The 20,517-nt window shown below is 36.0% G+C and overlaps 1 protein-coding gene across 1 annotated transcript; it reads left to right on the top strand.

Annotated features, from left to right (window-relative positions):
• Positions 1-12,272: 12,272 nt before the first annotated feature.
• On the top strand, positions 12,273-20,346 carry LOC141406005 (uncharacterized). The gene is made up of 4 exons (XM_073990973.1): positions 12,273-12,631; positions 19,530-19,618; positions 19,699-19,828; positions 19,881-20,346. The coding sequence occupies exons 1-4, from the start codon at positions 12,502-12,504 to the stop codon at positions 20,072-20,074; spliced, it is 543 nt and encodes a 180-aa protein (XP_073847074.1). The 5' UTR covers positions 12,273-12,501; the 3' UTR covers positions 20,075-20,346.
• Positions 20,347-20,517: the final 171 nt, after the last annotated feature.

Below are 20,517 nucleotides of genomic sequence, written 5' to 3'. Positions count from 1 at the left end.
GACACATTTTCCAACGTATTTGGTTGTATTTTGGATTATGTTCTTCGTATTAGCTATTTTAAAGGTTAAAGACCAAAAATTGCAACCGATTTTGATGCGAATGTAAATTTTAAGATTTCTTCAAAACACAGTCAACAATGGCGATCGTTGCCGCGTTTACCTTCCACTTTTGGAAAATGCAATTATAAGAAATTTCCGAAGTCATTTAAAAAAATGTTGAATATCTCCGAAAACTGCGCGTTTTATAGCTTTGCACACAGAGGAGACCCAAATCTTTCAGATTATATATATCTTAACACGGAAATGCACGGAACTCACTTTTGAAATGTCCACGGAAAATAAAAAAATAATTTTGAAAAATTCAAAAAAAAAAAAAACACTTCTTTCCGATTAAAATTGCACGAAAACAATAAGAGTTTTTTGCATTATTTAAAAAAGTAAAATATCATAATTGTTGTGTAAAATATTAAAACAAAAATAAATCATGGCATACTGACTTACCATTTTTCCGCGCCGCTCCAATTTTTATAATGAATCGAAAATATATTTATTAGAAAAAAAAATTATGAAACAAAAGTGCAACTTTAAGTGCATTTTAAGTCGTTTCGTGGAGTAAATCGCCAAACTGAGCACGGGCCATTTGCAGGGGAGTACTTAGCTAACGAATTCAATAAAAATTTAAATAATTTTATGTACTTTCAAAATTCCTTAAAGTTCCAATAAACTTCCCATATTTCGCACTGTGCGTTGTACAAAAAAAAAGAAGGAATTTACTTGTGCACATCCGATGATTTTTTACAACTTCCGACGTGAATAATCACGGCAAGGGAGCATCGATCAAATTAAATCATTGTATGTCAATAAAGGACCATCCTATAGCACTATGAAAAACTTGTTTATTGAATTCAATCGTGGCCGACACTCGCCAAAAAAAAAACAAAGTTCGTTAGGGTCGTCCAAAAACGGCCGTTGTGTCAGACAAAATCAAGCCGTGAGTGAGCGGATAATGCAAGAACGCAGTGCTATATACCGTGTGAAAGAGGCATCCTTGGGCATTTTTACCATCAACTAACATGAACACTTGGCAGCATAAATGTTATTTTTCTCGTTGGATCCCCTGTCCCTCTGTGCATGAAATTTCTGTGAAAAATACGATCGCGGCGCTTCAAAAGACGTTTATAAGATGGATCCAGGTGACGAATTATGGAACTATGCGTATGAACCCGAAAAATGGCAGCAATCGCCAGAAGTGCTGTAAAAACGTTAAAAAACCATGTTTTGGAGGTCTCTCAATCAAGCCACTGTAAACAACCCAATACATGGCTGTATGTCAAACTGTCCTGAGTACTCTTAGGCTAAAAACTGTCAAACTTCCAAAAAAAAAAAAAATGTCAAATGACGCCTGGCGACACTGCGTGTTGCCTAGGCCAGAAGGTTTTTTAGTGACTCTCGTATTTCTCCACTTAAAGGTTTGGATTCCTCTAACTCTGCTGCTTTCCTCTGAGTGTGGAATCCCCCTATCTCCACAAACTTATGCAAATTTCAATGATTTCGGTGGGATATTGAGGGCACAACGTTCAAAATACCGAAAATCGTGAGGTACCGTGATATGGGGGCTATATGAAGACATATACCGACAAATTTCAGGTGAAAAATTTTATACCCAATTTTCAGCCAATTCGTTGTTATACTCGTAATGAGACTAAAACCGTCAAAATGCTGAAAATCGGGAGGTACCGATCATCTTCAATACCAAACATCCTTGGAGTAGTTTCTATTACTATCTTAAAACCAATAAGGAAAGGATCAAAGTCGGACGGGGCCGACTATATGATATCCTACACTACTGTGAATAGGTAAAATATATATGGGAGCTGAATCCAAATGTGAACAGATTACGATATAATTTGGCACATATATTTCTAGACCAAACACCGTCACTCATTCCAAATTTCATCAAAATTAGACATACATAGCGTCTTTGGTGCATCAAATACCTTATTTTTAGACCAAATTCCGTCACACATTCCATATTTCATTGAGATCGGACATATATAACGTTTTTCGTGCACCAAATACCAAAAATTGGCCGAAATTTTATATGGGAGCTATATCCAAATCTGAACCGATTTTGATATTATTTGGTACACTAATTTCTTGACCAAAGTTCGTCACACATTCCAAATTTCATTGAGATCGGATATACATATATAACGTCTTTCGTGCAACAAATACCAAAAATCGGCCCAAAATTTATATGGGAACTATATCCAAATCTGAACCGATTTTGATATAATTTGGCACATTTATCTATAGACCTAATTCCGTAACACATTCCAAATTTCATCAAAATTGGACAGATACAGCGTGTTTGGTGCATCAAATACCTGAAATCGGCCGAAAATATATATGAGAGCTATATCCAAATCTGAACCGATTTTCACCAAAAGCAATAGCGTTCTTCATAAGGCTAAAAAAATGTGACGGAAGAGCTTACTAATTTCCGAAACGATAAGAAAAATATAAAAAGTTCAGCTAGGGCGAACTTAACGCCGCACAATGGTTCAGGAATCGATTTTCCTGGCCAAAAATCAAAATTTTGTTTTGTCAAAGATATTTAATTTCTATATGGGATTCGGTAGTAAACATATTGAAACTAAGGAAACCAAAAAATTAGGCCCAAATATTGGAAAGTGTGGGCGTGGCGTGCCCCTAAAGACGAGCGTTTTCCCCATTTTTGGGAAATACGTAATTTTTGCAAATTTCTGGAGAAAGACGAAGCTATTTCTCTGAAACTATAACAGTTATTGTGTTCATTGTTTTTTTGTAAGGTAGGTAGGATTGTGGCCTTTAAAAATCGTTTTAGTAAATTACCGTAGCGTTTACACAACATGACCTATTTTTCCTCGGGTACTAAATTTTATGAAATTCCAAATTTAGTGGACTAGAACTTTTGTGGAACAACATGGAACAAAGTTCTGTTTTCACAGAAAGATGCCCGAAGCTCTCCTTTTCCAGCCCATATATACTTTTGTACCCGTTTCGTTCCGTCCGTTTAACACTTTTTTCAATTTATTGAAATTATATGGGTAAAAATGTCTGTTTTTCTATACTGTTTCCTCGCCGCTCAGTTGTTCAAGAATCGATTTTCCTGGCCAAAACCCCAATATTTTGTGGTCACAGATTGTTAATTTATATATGAGATTCGAAAGTAAACATATTGAAAGTAAGGAAACCAGGAAATTAGGTCAAAAATATTGGAAGGTGTCAGCGAGGCGCGCTCCTAAAGACGGTAATGTTTTCCCAATTTTGAAAAAATACGTAATTTTGCTCATTTCTGGAGAAAAAAGTAACTATTTCTCGTAAACTATAACAGATATTGTGTTCATTGTTGTTTTTTTGTTAGATACGTAGGTTTATTTCCTAAGAACCGTTTCACGAAGTGAGCTATTTTATTTTTCCTCAGGTACTAAATTTTAGTGAAATTCCAATACCCGATCCGTTCCGTCCGTTTAACACTTTTTTAAATTTATTGAAATTACATGGTAACAATGTGTGTTTTTTTCTATACCGTTTCCCATATTAATTACAGTTTTTTACACAAATCGAATTTTTTTAAGTATATAAGTTTTTATATGAGTTTTACGAAAACACAATGATTAGTTTTTTAATTGTTGAACAAATTTTAAATTTGTTGAAATTTTTTTTATATTATTTTTTTAGTTTTTGTTTATTTTTGTGTATTTGTTTTAGTTTATTTATTGAAATTTGACCATTTTTATACCCCAGCCTTTAGGCTAAAGAGGGTATTTACACTTTGATACGGCCAAAAATGTGCCTCCTCGAAATAATGGTTTTAGACCCCAAGTATGTTTGTACGATATCCTTTTCAGACAATTTTGGGTCGATCTAGCAATGTCCGTCCGTCTGTCTGTCTGTCTGTCCGTCCGTCTGTCTGGCTGGCTGGTGCGCACGATAACTCTCGAACGGATCAATCGATTCGGTTCAAATTTTGGGTATCGAAATTTGTCCAGATTTGATTTAAGTTCGAAGATGGGCCATATCGGTCCACTCCTTCAGATACCTCCCCCACAAAAGTTCAAAAATGTTCGGAAAAATTGTCCGCACGATAACTCTTGAAGGGAGTAACCGAATTAGTCCATACTTTGCACATCGTGACAATTCTACCAGACATAGATGAGGTTCCAATATGGACCCTATTGGTTCACTCTTTCGGGTACCTCCTACACAAAATTTTGCTTAAGTGCAGTTTAAGGCCTGCTCTCGAATCGCTTTGATTTTTGTTGCAGCTACTTGTATTCACTACCCTTATTACGACGATATAATTTTTTTCAGGAGCAAGTCCATATATCCTCAGAAATCAGCACGAAAACTGCAAACAACCCATATAATACCATGTGTCGTAGTTGGAGTGCACGATAACTCTCGAACGGATCAACATATTTGGTTAAAATTTTGGGTCTTTCAATATTTTGTGCAAACTTAGTTTAAATTCGAAGATAGACCATATCGGTCCACTCCGGTACCTCCCCCACAAAGGTTCAAAATTTTTCGCCAAGATTGTGGGCATGATAACTCTAGGAGGGAATAACCAAATTGAGCCAAACTTTGCTATTGGTAATATTACTTTCAGGCATAGATCGAGTTCTAATATGGACTATATCGGTCCACTCATTTGAGTACCTCCCACACAAAATTTGGAAAAAGTTTAACAACTCCTCTCTGATCTTATTAATTTGTGATGCAGCAGGTTGCACTTGCGGCCCCTGTTACGACGTTGTAATTTTTTTCGTGGGAAAGTCCATACTTCCTGAGATAATGACCCAAAAAGGTCCAGAAAATCCTACCGGCACCACCTAAACTGGCTAATGTGTACAATAACCCTTTAAGAGAGAAATCGATTTAGCTCAAACTTTGTAAATTGAAAAGTAAAATTGTAATATATTTAAATTCAGAAAATTAAGTACAACATATTTAATTATATAGTCTGTAAGGAAAATATCCATAGACTAATAAAGAAAAAAAATATTTCCTACAGATTTGTATTAGGTCCGAATATGTACTACATCGGATCACTTCTATGGGTACATCCTACCCAAAGTTTGGAAAAAATGCACTCGTCTTGGATCATTCTGAATTTTGTTGCAACATGTAGTTTTTTGCGGCCCTTTCCATCCTGGAAAATTTTCCCAACAGCTAAAAAACCTGCAGAAGTATTGTGTTAACTTTTTTGAGGGTATATCTCTGTCGGCTCAGCTGACTGAGACTTTCTTACTTGTTAATATATAGGAAGGTATAAAAACACAAAAACTGTCATATTTTGATGTAAAATAGAAAAAAGACTCAACAGTTTAACTTTTACCTTGAATTCCTCTGGACCTACTAGACCTAATTTGATCGTTATTTATTCATAGAGGATTGTGTTATCTGTCGAACAAAAAAAAAAATAATTGTGAAAATATCTCTATCCGTTCAAAAGTCACAGAGTTTTTACCAGGAAAAACCTATTCTGAACCACTGTGCGCCGTTCTTACTTGTTTTATAAAAAAATGTTATAGAGATGATCGTAATAGAGAAGTTCCACTGCAAATGATTTGTGCAATAAAAACAAGTAAGAAAAGCGTTAAGTTCGGTCGGGCCGAACTTTTTATACCCTCCACCACAAATTTCAGCCATTTCGGTGGATTAATGTGTCACAACCTTCAAAATACCGAAATTCGGAAGGTACCGTTCTATGGGGGCTATATGATGGCGTGGACCTATACCTACAAATTTCTGGGGGAAAGTTTTATAGGCCTAAAGAAGACTGAATACCAAATTTCAGCCATCTCGGTGTAATAATGAGGCTAAAACGTTCAAAATATGGAAAATCGGGAGATATTGTATTATGGGGGCTATATCAACACGTGGACCTATATAAACATTTTATCGTAGAAATGTTTCTTAGCCTCTGGAAACACAAAATACAAAGTTACAACCGATTCTTTGGTCAAATGGGTCTAATACATTCAAAATATATTAAAATGACGCGTATTTTATAAGGGGTCTTATGTGGGGACTATACCAAAACGTGGACCTATATAACCCAACTTTGGTAGGAATGTTTTCTGGCCTCTGAAGACACAAAATACCAAATTACAACCAATTCTGTGGTCAAATGGGTCTAATACATTCAAAATATATTAAAACAAGTAAGCAAAGGCTATAGTCGGACGGGCCGACCATGTGATACCCTACACCACAACCTGTAGGAATTAGCTATGTGCAACCGCCTTGCACGCTGAATGTCCGAGTTCGATTCCCATCAAATTGTCAACGGTGGCAAAATACCCCTTAGTATTGTTGGCGATATTTCCTGAATATTTCAGCCATGAGAAACGTCTCTACAAGTGATAACTTAGGACACGCCGTTCGGACTCGGCGATAAAAACTAGGTCACATAACAATAACATAATATGAATCCATTGATATAAGAGAAGCCTCCATTGTCTTTACTGGGATGTTTGTGGAAAAATATATAAATTATACATTTCTAAAAAAAATATTCGAACATTGGAAAATACATATTGATTAGCCCCTCCTGCTACATGTTCAAATTGTCTTCGAATATCAAGTTCCTTTTTTGAATACACCTAAAATAAATAAATATATGTATATACCATGCAGTTTGGTCTATTTGATAATTGGGAAAATTGCGAGTTTATTGAATCTATCGTCCAAAATTGTGCACTTGTACCTCACATATGCTTCGAAAATAGAAATTAAATTTTGCATGCAAACAAATTTATAAATCCCAAAATTATTCACACTCAATTACACAGCAAAGAAGATAGTATAATTCAGCTGTGCTAACGGTAACACGAGTTTGCTTCAAAATACGTGAAATCTGTAGGTATCGTAATATCAATTTTAGTAAGCTAACTTCTGAGTTTTGAAAAAGTTTGAGAATTATTTTTTTAGATTTGTAATTTTAATTGAAGCCGGCAGGGTTTTTTGGAACTTCTGGACTATTATCTAAGGAAGTATGACTTACCCCTGAAAAGGGACCACAATAGGGACCAAGAAAAGAACCTTCTTCAAAAAAAAAAAACACAATCAAATAGATCCGATACGGGTCCTCAAACTGCACTTTTCCGAAATTTTGTGTGGGAGGTACTCGAAGCCGATATAGTCCATATTCCAACCTGACACATGACTGGATGAAATAACACGATGTGTAAAGTTTCGACCAATCTGCTGAAAAAAATTCAAAACTATTCGAGAGGACTCTTAAATTTCCCTTTTCCGAATTTTGTGTGAAGATGTAGACCGGCATAGTCTTATCCGATCTATATCTAAAAGGAATAATAATATATGGAAAGTTTGGAGCAAGTCGATTGCTCACTTCACCAGTTATCGTTCACATAATTTTGAACTTTTTTGGGGGAGGTGTGGACCGACATAGCCTATATTCGAACTTAAACAAAGTTTGGGCAAAATATTACGATGTACAACATTTGGTTCTAATCGGTAGATCCGTTTGAGGGTTATAGTGCGCACCAGCCAGCTAGACATTTAGAGAGACAGATGAACGGACAGGTTTAAATAGACTCCAAATTGTCTGAAACGAATTCCGTCCAAACATGCCTGGGGTCTAAAACCAATATTTCGATGAGACACATCTTTGGTCGTATAGTGTTTGTACCCCCTTTACCCTAAATCCTGAGGTAAAAAATAGGTGGCGAGGCAACCCCATGTTGCAATATTTGTATAAAAAATCCAATTTGACAACTGAACTGAAAATTGCTGTGTCATAATAGAGACAATTTGTAGCATGGGAGAAAATTTTTGTTCTCTACACAAAACCCATTATATATTAGATAGTAGGCCCGTTATCTAGCAGACACATTATTGCAATTTGCATCAGGGGAAAGGTCAGTAGTTATTATTCCATATGTAGGCTACTTTGCCGGTATATGCCCTCCAGGAATTAAAATATGGACCAAAAATAAAATTTGTATATTTTTCATACATAAGTAATGGTCTATGTCACCCCCTAAATAATATCAGATCATCATGCAAACTTATAGACATTTTCTTCTACCTAAACTCTTACCTCGTGCAAGATTTCGTGACTATTGAGCTATAATTGCGACCTCTACAGTGTAAATTACTACACTACAAACAAAAAACTGGATATATTAGGCTGTATCTCTGTTATCTGATCACTTACATCAACGTAATCGACATCAGTGCATAGGTCAAGAGATCGTCTTCCAAATATAACTCAAAAGGGAAGTATGTGTCTTTAAGGAACAAAGATATAAGCTGTATATTAAAATTTTTGACAATTTTCACACAAAAGTTCTGGTCCATTTAACCATCTAAATATTATCTGATCGCCATCTCAAATTGCAAGCTACTTCTTTGTCATATACTCTTACCATATTTAAAATTTCGGGTTGATCGGACTGTTATTGCGACCTACAGAGCCGCTACAAAATTGGACAAAAATTATGTTTTTGGTCCATTTCACCCGGTAAATATTTCTCGATCATCACCAATAAGAATAGGGATCTATTCCGGCCTGAACCAGACCTCCGTACAAAATTTCGTGACGGTCGGTCCATAATTGCGGCCTGGAGCAATTTATAATGGACAGATGGACGGACGGACGGACGGAGGGACGGACGGACACACATCTCAAAATCGCTTTATCTCGTCGAGATATGAAGATTGGTATACCACATTGGGGGTCACCGACGAATATTTCGCGGTGTTACATGAATTTTTACCAAAACAAACTTATAATACCCTTTTCCACATTGTGGTGTAGGGTATAATGGCGCGTACTTTATACGGGACCTTATATGGGGGCTATACCAAAACGTGGACCTACATAACCCAACTTTGGTAGGAATATTTTTTGGCCTCTGAAGACACAAAGTACCAAATTACAACCAATTCGGTGGTAAAATGGGCCAAATATCTTAAAAATTCCTTAAAACGACGACGCGTCACGCGTCATTTTGTATGGGGGCTATACGAAAGCGTGGACCTACATAGCCCGCTTTCAATACCAAAAGTCCTACGTAAATATAACATATTTTCCCAAAATTTCATCAACCTACGTCAATACGTTCGGACGCTAGAGTGATTTCCACAGACGGACAGACGGACAGACAGACAGACGGACGGACATGGCTATATCGATGTAGAATTGCACGCTGATCAAGAATATATATACCTTGTGGGGTCTACAATGATTATTTCGAGTAGTTACAAACGTAGTGACAAACTTAATATACCCCCATCCTATGGTGGAGGGTATAAAAACTGAAAATGTGACACAGTGCTCTGGCCAGAAGCATTGTGCAATCAAACATGGTGAGAATGCCCAATTGAACGAGCTTTGTGAGAGACCATCATTAAGTCCCTACACCAGTGATGCCAGATTTGCCGATTTATCGGCATTTTGCCGATTTTTAGTCCAAAAAAATGGAAATGCCGATTTGCCGATTTTTACCCCTAAAATGCCGATTTTTAGTTAAGGCAACTTGTTCACATAAAATTTCCATTTTGTATAAAAATTGTGGTTGCTAGAACTAATTTGGTACAATAACACAGACAACTATATCGTCAAGAGTAGTTTGATTAATAATAACAAAATTTTTTTTAATATTTTATAAAAATAGTTTGAATTTTCTTGATTACCATAACGTGTACTTCAGTATATACGTCAAGGAAATTGTCCAAAAAACGAAATTGTCGAAAAGTGGGTTAGTGGAAATAATTAAAAACTGCACAAACTTTTACATTGAACTTTGTGGTCAGATTTTGAAGCGGTATAATTTTGAAAATAAATTTAAGTGCCTAGCTTCAATAAATCAAGGTTTTATAATAAATGGCACACACGATTCATTTTTCGACATTATAAAGGAATACGAATGCTTTATAAACATAAACGAAAAGCAAGAATCACGCGAACTTTCACGTTTAAATTTCAACAATTTGTTTAAAGATAAATACGTATAGTTGCTAGAATTTTGGAAAACAATGTGTGAATTAATTGGCCTGTTCCTTTACTTTGAAAATGGTAAAACCGGCAAAAGTAGTAAAAGTTGTAAACTGCTCTTATATGAATTGTATTGTGTCAGAAGTAAAGGAACGCTTTTCGAGTAAAAAGTGGCAAAACTTGAAGTTTCTTGAACGTGAAGGAACAGAGCTAATATGTGCAAATTCTTAATCATTATTTCCTATTTTGTCCAAATTTATTAAACATGTTTTAGTCTTGCCACATTCTTCAGCAAATGTGGAAAGAGTTTCTAGCCAAGTAAATTTAAATAAAAACAAGTGCCGAGATCGATTAGTTAGGAACTCGATGGAAGGAATTCTCTTAACTAAAGACTACTTAAAATTAAATAAGTCTAACTGTTATAATGTTGTCAATAAAAATGATTTGTTACAAAACTTTAATTCAAATATTTATTACAGAAATTTAATTCAATTGTAAACCAACATTTCAAAATTCCAATACAACTAGTAAGAAAGTGTCAGTCGGCTTTGCTGACAGAGGTATATCCTCAGCCTATGTGAATTGAAACTTTCTTCTACGGACAGATCGAATGTTTTTAAGGTATTTTCAGAATTATGTGGCAATTTTTAGACATTTGAACTTGCCGAAAAATGTGGATTAAAATTTAAATTCAAAAGTGTTGTGGAGGTGGTACTTAAAGGAATGGACCGACATAGTCCATAGGGAAGTGGATTTTATTTCTAGAGTTATATCTTTTCGATAGATATCGCGCCCACTAGTCATTTCAGTGGGTCATCGTATAACTGTTGGAATCGATTGATCAGTTCGAGAATTATCGTGCTCAACAGCCACTACATTTGGTGCCATAGGGGTTTTTACATCCCTCGGGCTACATTCTCAAGCAGCATGGACATGCCCCTGAAAAAGCTTTTACCGTCGTAATGGAGGCAGCGTATTCAAATTGTTTCAACCAAAATCGAAGTGATTCGAGAGCAGGGGCTGGATTCTTGTTCTATGAAAAATTGAAATGAAAAATATTTCCTTTATAATTTTTTTCATTTGACAGTTTTTTCTTTCAGTAGTGCGATTCTCTAACTCATTTTTTGAGTTACCGAAAAAAATCGGTAACATTAAAACCCAAAATTATGAATGAAAATTCAAATAAAAGTTGACAAGACTATTGCTATCGGTAGAACTTTACGACTACCTAATCTATATCTTGTAAACATATTAGGATGTGTAAAGTACTAAATCGACTAAATCAGTCACTCTTTCAAGAGTTATCGCGCGTACAATTTTTCCGAACATTTTTGGACTTTTGTGTGGGAGGTTCCCGAAGGAGTGGACCAATTGAGTACGTATTGGAACCTCATCTAAGTCTGGTAAACATTTCACGATGTGCAAAGTATGGACCAAATAGGCTACTCCCTTCAAGAGTTATCGTACGCACAAATTTTCCGAACATTTTCGAACTTTTGTGGGAGAGGTACCTGAAGGAGTGGACCGATATTGCCCATCTTCGAACTTAAACTAAGTTTGGACAAAATATTACGAAAGCCAAACCTTGGAAAAATCGGCTCATCCGTTCGAGAGTTATCGTGCGAACCAGTCAGCCAGACAGATAGACGGGCGGACATTGCTAAATCGACTCCAAATTGTCTGAAACACATTTCGTCCAAACATACTTGGGGTCTAAAACCATTATTTCGATGAGGCACATTTTGCACGTATGAAAGTTTATATACCCTCGTTAGCATAAATGCTGAGGGTATAAAAACAATCACCTTATTAATAACCTCTTAAGACAATATTTGTATACGTTTTGTTTAGCTTGACTGAATTTAAAATATATTGATTTCATATATACATACACGTACTTATAAATATATACTACATATGCATATGGTAAAACCATTTATATTCATACATATTTTGAATTACTGCCTTGGTTTATGAACAGTTAATTGTTTTGTTGCACTTAAATAAACGTTATAATTTGCCGATTTTTTGCCGATTTTAAAATTTTTTTGCCGATTTTGCCGATTTTGGCACCCGAAAAGTGCCGATTTTCGACCAAACTTATCTGGCATCCCTGCCCTACACTATTCTTGTTTTCATTTCGTTCTCACTACCAGCTTGTTGTAATAGCTTTTACCAAATACCCACTTATCATTCGTTGTGCATTCAACGCACTAGTACTTCCCCTTTGAGTACTTGGAGCCATATTTGCACCAATAAAACAATCTGACTCATCAAATAGTAATGTACTCGTATATCTCTGTTCGCTGAGCGGATAAAATATAAAGCAAGTGTTTAGAGGGAAATCCCCATTGATTTCATTGCGTTCGTATCAGAAACAGTTGAGATTTCTAGTCACAACAACAGTTTGCCATAAGCTCTGCAATTGTTCATTCACTCACTCATAATTCGCAAGCGAAGAAGTAAATTTGTACGTAACAATCGTCATGGATTTGACATTATATGCCATTGTAATTGGTGTACTCAGCTGTTTACTGCATATAGCCGTTAGTGGTTTACTAATTGATCTATTAGTGCAATTAATACGTAATGCTGATGCCGACAATGGTAATAATGGTAAGTATGAAATCTCTAATAGGAAAAGGCTGATGGTTTAATTTTATTGTTGTTTGGTGATACAGTGAAGTGAAAATATTGATGAATCTGTTATAAAGAAGCGAGGAGAAAGTTTAGTCCGAAGGGAGATACAAAAGGTTTAAACATGATTAAAGTTATTCATAAAAGTTCCAATACCAAACTATAACAAAAACCAAAATTTTAAAAAATCATGTTAATTGTTAATACATATATAAAAACTATATGATTTTTTATGCAAATCTCTTGCTGTTGGCCATCAAAACATTTTTCCGACAAAATATTCAAAGTTTATTAACGATTTAAAATCAGAATTTGTAAGTGGAAAAACAGTATCTATATATGGTAAATTTCAAATTTCTTTTGCAATTCCATTGGAAGAAATTTTAAAAAATTTTTTGCGAGCACATCCGCAATTTTTGGAACATAGATTAAGAAAAAAGTCGTGGTTTCAAATCGTTTCGCGTTCACAAAATTGGATGCTGCGCTCCAAAGTTGTGGGGGGTTTTATTCCCTTATAAAGAACAAATATTTAAAAATTCCATTTTTGCTGTAATAAGAAAATGTATATATAAAGCGTTAACAGCATTTAATATCTATCCGTAGATGCCTAAATATTTACAAAATGTGTTTCTATTTTCGCGGAAAATCAAGAAATACTGAAAAAATCTTGGAGTAAATTTAATTTATTCTAATTTAGAGTCCAAATAAAACTCGAAAAAATTAATTAAAAATACGTACAGATTCTAGACAACGCGTAGAAAGATATCATACCAAAATTTTAACGATAGGATTTATAACTGCCATATTACAGCAACAACAAAAGACGAAAACTTATTGTTGGAATGTTATTTCAAAAATATATTTTTTTGTTTAATACCAAAAATTAGAAAAAAGCATTTTTGGGAGTTATTCTACTACTTCGCTAAATTTCGATGCAAGGACTGACGGACTTTGCTGAAACTTCTTCAGGGAAAATGCGATGACAAACCCGAAAGTGTATTTGCTTACTTTGATAAACAATAGGATTATGAAATAGAAAGTAATATTGAAATTACAACCAAAGAAAAAACATAAAAGTTAAAAAACGTATAATTCGCGATTTCGTTAAAATCAGTTAATGCGCATGCGTTTTTGAGATACAGCTAGTGCATCTCTATCAATATGCAGCGATTTTTCCACTTTTCATTCAGCGGCCAAAGTATGCCGTCAGCTGCATCTTACTGTTCAAAAAAACTTTATGTGGGTAAAACTTGCGCGATGTACATAAGATTATAAGGCGCATCCGATTTCAATGACAGCCTATAAAAAATACGTCATTATAAAAAATTTTAAACAAATTCGTCAAGAACCGCGGATGTGCTACCAAATTCTATTTTATACGAAATACGAATATTACTCCAGAATCTCGGTAATTTATGCCACACGGTTTTGGAAATAATATAATCGCGTATAAAGGATTGCATTTATGTAAAAATAACCAAAGAAAATCGCGGTTCAATGCGCGGAATCATCAAAATATCATTTTGCAGAATTTCCTGCATTCAAGGTATCTATAACCGCCGTTTTAGTGGATGGATTTGAAAGCGGAAGGGTTCATTAAATCCGGCGCGTAAAAAAAACTAAAATCACGCGGGGTTCAAGGGTACCCGAGTCACAGTTGTAAATTTTGAAGCCAAAAAATAATTTTTTTAAAGAAAATTTACGGACCAAAATGTCGTTTTGGACTCCTATTACTAGGGAGCTGTATGAAGTACACTCATGAGATATACATCAAACGACGTGGAATCACGAGTTCTACAATCCAATAAATAGTTTGGGTAATTATCTGGTTGCGCCCTCCAATTATAAGAAAAATTCAAAAAACCCAGATTTCAAAACTTCAAAATGTCAGCATCGATTTTAGGGGGATGCAGTGTATGTATCGAAAAGTTATACATTAGGACATGTTTCCCAAGGGGTATTCTTCAATTCTTTCTTTGAGCTCAGATCCAAATTTTCCGTGGTTTGACCAGAAATCACGAAAGAACACAAAAAACATGTAAACTTCAACACATTTTTACCCATATTTTAATATTACCACCAACACAGCTTCCACATAAATTATTTGTTATGGTTCATTTTATGCGACCACGGCTAAAACACTTCAATTAATATAAATATATTCATATTGTATAAAATATATTGACAGTTCGCGACTTATTAAATGGTGAACCTCAACTTCAATGATTGTAAAACATTTTTGAATATTACCATATACCAAAATGAATGTATCAACGAGCTGAGTAGGTCTGGCTATGTGTGTCCGACCGTCCGTCCGTCTGTCCATCTAAACCTTGTAATCACCCTACAGGTCGCAATTTTAATCCGATTGTCACCAAATTTTGGTTGTTGATGAAGGTCGCGGAGGGAAAGAAGCCTATTGATTTTGGTGATAGTCGGATAATATTCAGGTCCGAATGGGCAAAAAATTTATTTGGAGAAAAAATCAATATTTTATTTCAACGCAAATATCTACGCTAATGAATGTAGAAAATATCACCTTTCCAACGATGTAACGCAACGAATATATCGCAATGGCCGCTAACAAAACCCAACTTTTCATTTTTGCAATTTTAATAATAATGACGAATATCACAGCCTTAGTTGGGGACCTTCCAAAAACAAAGCCTGACTATGAAAGTAGAAAATCCCATCTTTGCAACGATGCAAAGTAGGTTTGCGTAGGTGGCCAAATAGCGGAGATATCGCAATAGTCGGTAATACATCCCATTTTTCCACTTTTTTTGTAATCACGCTACAGGTCGCAATTTTGATCGTATCGTCACGAAATTATTTGGTTTAATGGGGGTCCTACAAAGGAAGAAACCTATTGATTTTGGTAATGGTCGGATAACATTCAGTGGTCGGAATGGGCGAAAAACTTATTTCAACGTTTTATTTCAAATCGAATATCTCCACTTCTATAGGTTAGGTTAGGTTAAAGGACGCGCAGGTGTTTTAGTAGACAACTGCTCCACTCGGAGACCTTAAGGTCCATTGTGTTCATCCCGGTAGATAGCTGAAGAGAGAAAGAAGAAGATAGTAGATGGTGGTAGCTGCTAGAGTGTGGATAGAGTTTTCGGATTATTGCATGTTTGTAGTTGTAGTTTGTGTTTGATTAAATACTGTTTGTTGGAGCCATATCAGGCCCTTTGCGAGATAGAGCAAGTTTGACGGTTCTGTTTTGCAGAATGCTGTTAAGGACTGGGTTGTATGTTCTCCTATGGTGCGCAGTCTTCTGGAGATTAACATAGGACAACTGCATAACAGGTGCTCGATGGTCTCTAGTTCTTCCTCATCATCGCACAGCCTGCAGTGTTCAGCCGAGCCTTCTTCCCATTTGCACGTCATTGCCCTTATTCAGCAGTGACCAGTAATAATTCCCACTGCTAGCCTCAGGTCGGGTTTCTTCATCGTGAGTAGTGAGGCGGTTCTCTGTTTGGATGGTTTTGGCCAGATGGTCCTTGAAGTGGTACAACTCGACGTATTTTGCCAGAGTTGTCGAAACTTATCCCGACAGCCCTGTTCTATTATTGCCATGAAGTGGCACAGTGGTGGCTTGATGGAGTTGTCAACTGCGATGTTTGGTGACTCCGAACCGCGGCGTGCAAGTTCATCGGCTGCTTCATTCCCTTTGATGTTGCAGTGTCCTGGGACCCAACACAAGGGACCTGGGACCCAACACGAGTGACCGCAAAGCGAGTTTGCAGTCTAGGACCGCCGCGGACTTGATATGATGGGACTTGAGTGATTTAAGGGCCGCTTGGCTTTCGACAAAGATAGTCACCGGTCCAGATAAGTCCTCTTTCAAGTTGTTAATCAGTTTCGCGGCTTTCCTGATTGCAAAAACTTCGGCTTGAAAGACACTACAATATTCGTTCAGCCTGTATGAGATTTGTATATGGAGGGATTCGCTATAGACACCTGCTCCTGTGCCTGTTTCCATCTTAGAGCCATCAGTATAGATCTCTATTCCGTCTAGAGGTGGGCTGCTATGTGTCCACTCATCCCTATGGGGTATGTGCACCTTCGTTTCCTCGAAGCACATTTGTGTCGATATATAGTCACTGATGTTCCCCGAGGCTATTGGTAGTTCAAAACGACGTAGGATTGCAGTTCGACCATACTCGGAACTGCGCCATGAACCTAGCTCCTTGAGCCGGATTGCACTCTTTGCTGCTTGTTCCTGTACTACAATGTCCAGCGGATGTAGCTTTATTCTGAACATTCCACCATACCAGAGAGCCATAGGTAAGAATTGGGCGTACTATGGTCATATAGATCCAGTGGATGACCGCTAGGGGTATATCAAAAGCAAAACCTGGTAATGGAAGTAGAAAATATCACCTTTGCAACGATGTAACGTAGGTTGTCGTAGGTGGTCAAACAACGAAGATATCGCAATAGCCGCTAATAGAACACAACTATTCATTTTTGCGATTTTAATAATAATGACGAATATCACAGCTTTGGTTGGGGACCTTCCAAATGCAACGCCTGACTATGAAAGTAGAAAATCCCATCTTTACAATGATGTTAAGCAGGTAGGTGGCCAAATAATGGAGAAATCGCAATAGTCGTTAATACATCCCATTTTTAATTTATGTGTAATCACGCTTAAAGTCGCAATTTTGATTGGATCGTCACAAAATTTCGGGTGTTAATGGGGGTCCCACAGAGGAAAAAACCTATTGATTTTGGTAATGGTCGGATATTATTCAGGGGTCGGAATGTCAAAGAAACTTCTTTGGAGAAAAGGCCAACGTTTTATTTCAAAGCGAATATCTCTCTTCTCTAAGAGGTATATCGAAAGCAAAACCTGGCGACGAATGTAGAAAATATCACCTTTTCAACGATGTGAAGAAGTAGGTTGTCATAGGTGGTCAAACAACAGAGATATAGCAATAGTCGGTAATGCATCCCTTTTTCCATTTTTTGTGCAATCACACTATAGGTCGGAATTTTGATCGGATCCTCACGAAATTTTGGGGGTTGAGAAAGAGGCCTATTAATGGTTGGTGTACATCCCACTTTTCCATTTTGTTATTTGAGTTGTACTGGCGATGCACTTAAATGCGTTTCAACAAAATTGACCTGTATTAATGAAGACATTCAGAGCAAAGGCGCTAAGCTATCCCAATTTTAATATTTTAAATTTTACCAGTCAAAAGCTTATGCACAGGGGTAGTGGTGTAGGGTATCACATAGTTGGCCCTGACCGGGCTATAGCCTTGGCTCACTTGTTTTTTTTTAATTGATGCAATATACGATGCTGTACGGGGTTTTGAAGTGTATATGCTACCTTTGATTAGAAGTATTTTAATACCTTGAAATATTGGTCTCTTTCATTGATCGAATCGGATAAAGTCACCAAAAGCTATTTCTATATTGGTATTTTTTCTTTCTTAGTACAAATTTTTAATTTTTTGACTAAATATGTGTGTACGAGGGCGGTTCGGAAACTTCTTAGCCTATCAATGAAAGAGAATAGTTAGTTTTTCAAAAATATTTTTATTTTTCAATATAATCTCCTGAAACTTCAATACACTTAGTCCAACGCTTTTCTAGCAATTCTATCCCTTGATTAAAATAGTTTTTCTCAAGGTCTTCAAAATAGTGGTTTACAACTGTAATTGCATCTTCATTTAAGGTAAAGCGCTTGCCAGCAAGAATTTTTTTTAGATTTGGGAACAAGTAAAAGTCACTGGGAGCTAAATCATGAGAATAAGGTGGGTGGTCAAGCAATAGTACTCTGAATTTATTGTTTTACCCTTTTGCAGATAGTCAATCAATAAAATAAATTTGAAGTCCCAAAAAACCATTGCCATAACCTTACCAGCCGATTGAGTTGTTTTTGCTTTCTTTGGGGCACTTCCTCCAGCTTCAGTCCATTGTTTGGATTGTTCTTTTGTCTCTGGAGTATAGTGGTGGATCCATGTCTCATCAACAGTTATGAAACGACGCTTAAAATCCATTTTATTTCGCTTAAAACAACCCAAACAAGCTTGAGAAATGTTCATTCTTATGCGTTTTTGATCGACTGTTAACAAATGCGGGACCTATCTTGCAGAAAGCGTTTTCATCTGTAGTTCTTCATGCAAAATTAAATGGACTCGATCATTTGAGATGCCCATGATATTAGCAATTTCACGCACTTTTACTCGTCGATCATTTAATACCATATCATGCACTTTGGCTACAATTTCTGTTGTTGTTGCTGTTTTTGGACGTCCACTACGTGGTTCATCTTCAATGCTTGTACGACCACGTTTAAATTCAGCAACCCAATTTTTTACTGTTGCATATGAAGGAGCACTTTCACCTAACACATTCACCATATCAATATCAAATTTCTTGTCCCGATAAACCTTTTTTATGTAAATATTTAATGACAGCACGCATTTCTAATTTTTCCATTGTGTAAATTGCGGATGCGTATTTTTTGAACACCTGTTTCTATATGAAGGAGTTGTCAGATCGAAACAAAATTTAACATGTGTTCATAACAGAGATGGAAGTTTCCAAAACACTTAACTGTTTATACCGCGCTTTTTGTGCTAGGCTAAGAAGTTTCCGAACTGCCCTCGTATGTATATTTAGCCAAAATGGTCCACCCGTCCATTACGAAATAATGAAAATAATTTATAACGTGTCGCAATCATAAACACATACATATGTACATATATTCCAACAACATCGCCGAAGGAACAAGGGAGACTTCGCAATCATATAAATAAATTCCGCGGAAAACTAGTGCCCAAGGGAAGTGGTGTAGGGTATCACATGGTCGGCCCAGTCCGACTATTGCCATCTTTTAATTGTTTTTCTCTCTTCTTAGAGTACCACATAACTGCAGCAAGTATTGTTTTGGCCTTTGTCGTTTTAATGACATTCTTGTCTATTTTGCTTGTCATTGGGGCACAAAAGGTAAGATAGTTTTAAATATTTATATTTCATTTGGAAAATATAATAATAATAATAATAAATTCACAAATATATTTTTTCAGAGACGTCCAGATCTTATGGCCGGATGGATATTCTTTACTATTGTTGGCATTACAATGAGTATTTTCAGCATTGTCTTTGGTGGCTTTAAATTACCAAAGACACAATTTTGTGCACGAATTATCTACATAAGTACGAATATTTAATTTTTAAATTGCAATTTTAATACATGTTTTTAATGCAGTTTTTCAGATCCTGCTGTGGTATCCTGTTTATAAGTTGTGGAAAAATTGCACTATCAATGATTATACGGTTATAGTCAGTCAGCCAATGGTGGTGGCGGTACAGCAAAGTTCCACGACAAATTATGACTCGATAAATGATACGGAAAACAATGACAACGGACGTGGTTATTTTAGAACACCAAACGTCATTTGAAATCAAGATTTTCGTGTTTTGGATTTTATTCTTTTAATATTTTGTATACTTTATTATATTATCTCCAAATCCAATTATCCAAAAAATCCCATATGCCGATTCATACATCTTTAGGTTAATTCAGTTGAAAAAAGACTATGGATGCGAGGTGATTGAAAATACATATATCAAATCCCCGGGCACTTGCACCCGGGCACTATAACAGAACTCTGCGATTTAAAATATTTAAAATATTCAATGTATTTTTTAAATATATGTATGCAACGATTAAACTGTTTACCTTTTTTCTTTTCAAATTTCTTTCACCCCACCCCAAAAAAATATAGACACACACTTAAATAATTATCTGCAAAGTGCACATAAAAAACATGAATAATAAATTCCATTTTGTTCATCGTATTCACATTTGTATAGTTCTTCTCACACATAGAGCAATTAAAATA

This window comes from Musca autumnalis, unplaced genomic scaffold (genome assembly GCF_047663935.1).
Source record: "Musca autumnalis isolate F117 unplaced genomic scaffold, ASM4766393v1 scaffold_5, whole genome shotgun sequence".
Classification (NCBI taxonomy): Eukaryota; Metazoa; Arthropoda; class Insecta; order Diptera; family Muscidae; genus Musca; species Musca autumnalis.
This window is presented reverse-complemented; position numbering and strand designations above follow the sequence as displayed.

Coding starts and splice junctions, on each gene's coding strand:
- LOC141406005 (XM_073990973.1), top strand. CDS start 12,502: ATGGATTTGACATTATATGCCATTGTAATTGGTGTACTCAGCTGTTTA. Junction 12,632..19,529: donor TGCCGACAATGGTAATAATG/GTAAGTATGAAA, acceptor CTCTCTTCTTAG/AGTACCACATAACTGCAGCA. Junction 19,829..19,880: donor TGCACGAATTATCTACATAA/GTACGAATATTT, acceptor TTTTTAATGCAG/TTTTTCAGATCCTGCTGTGG.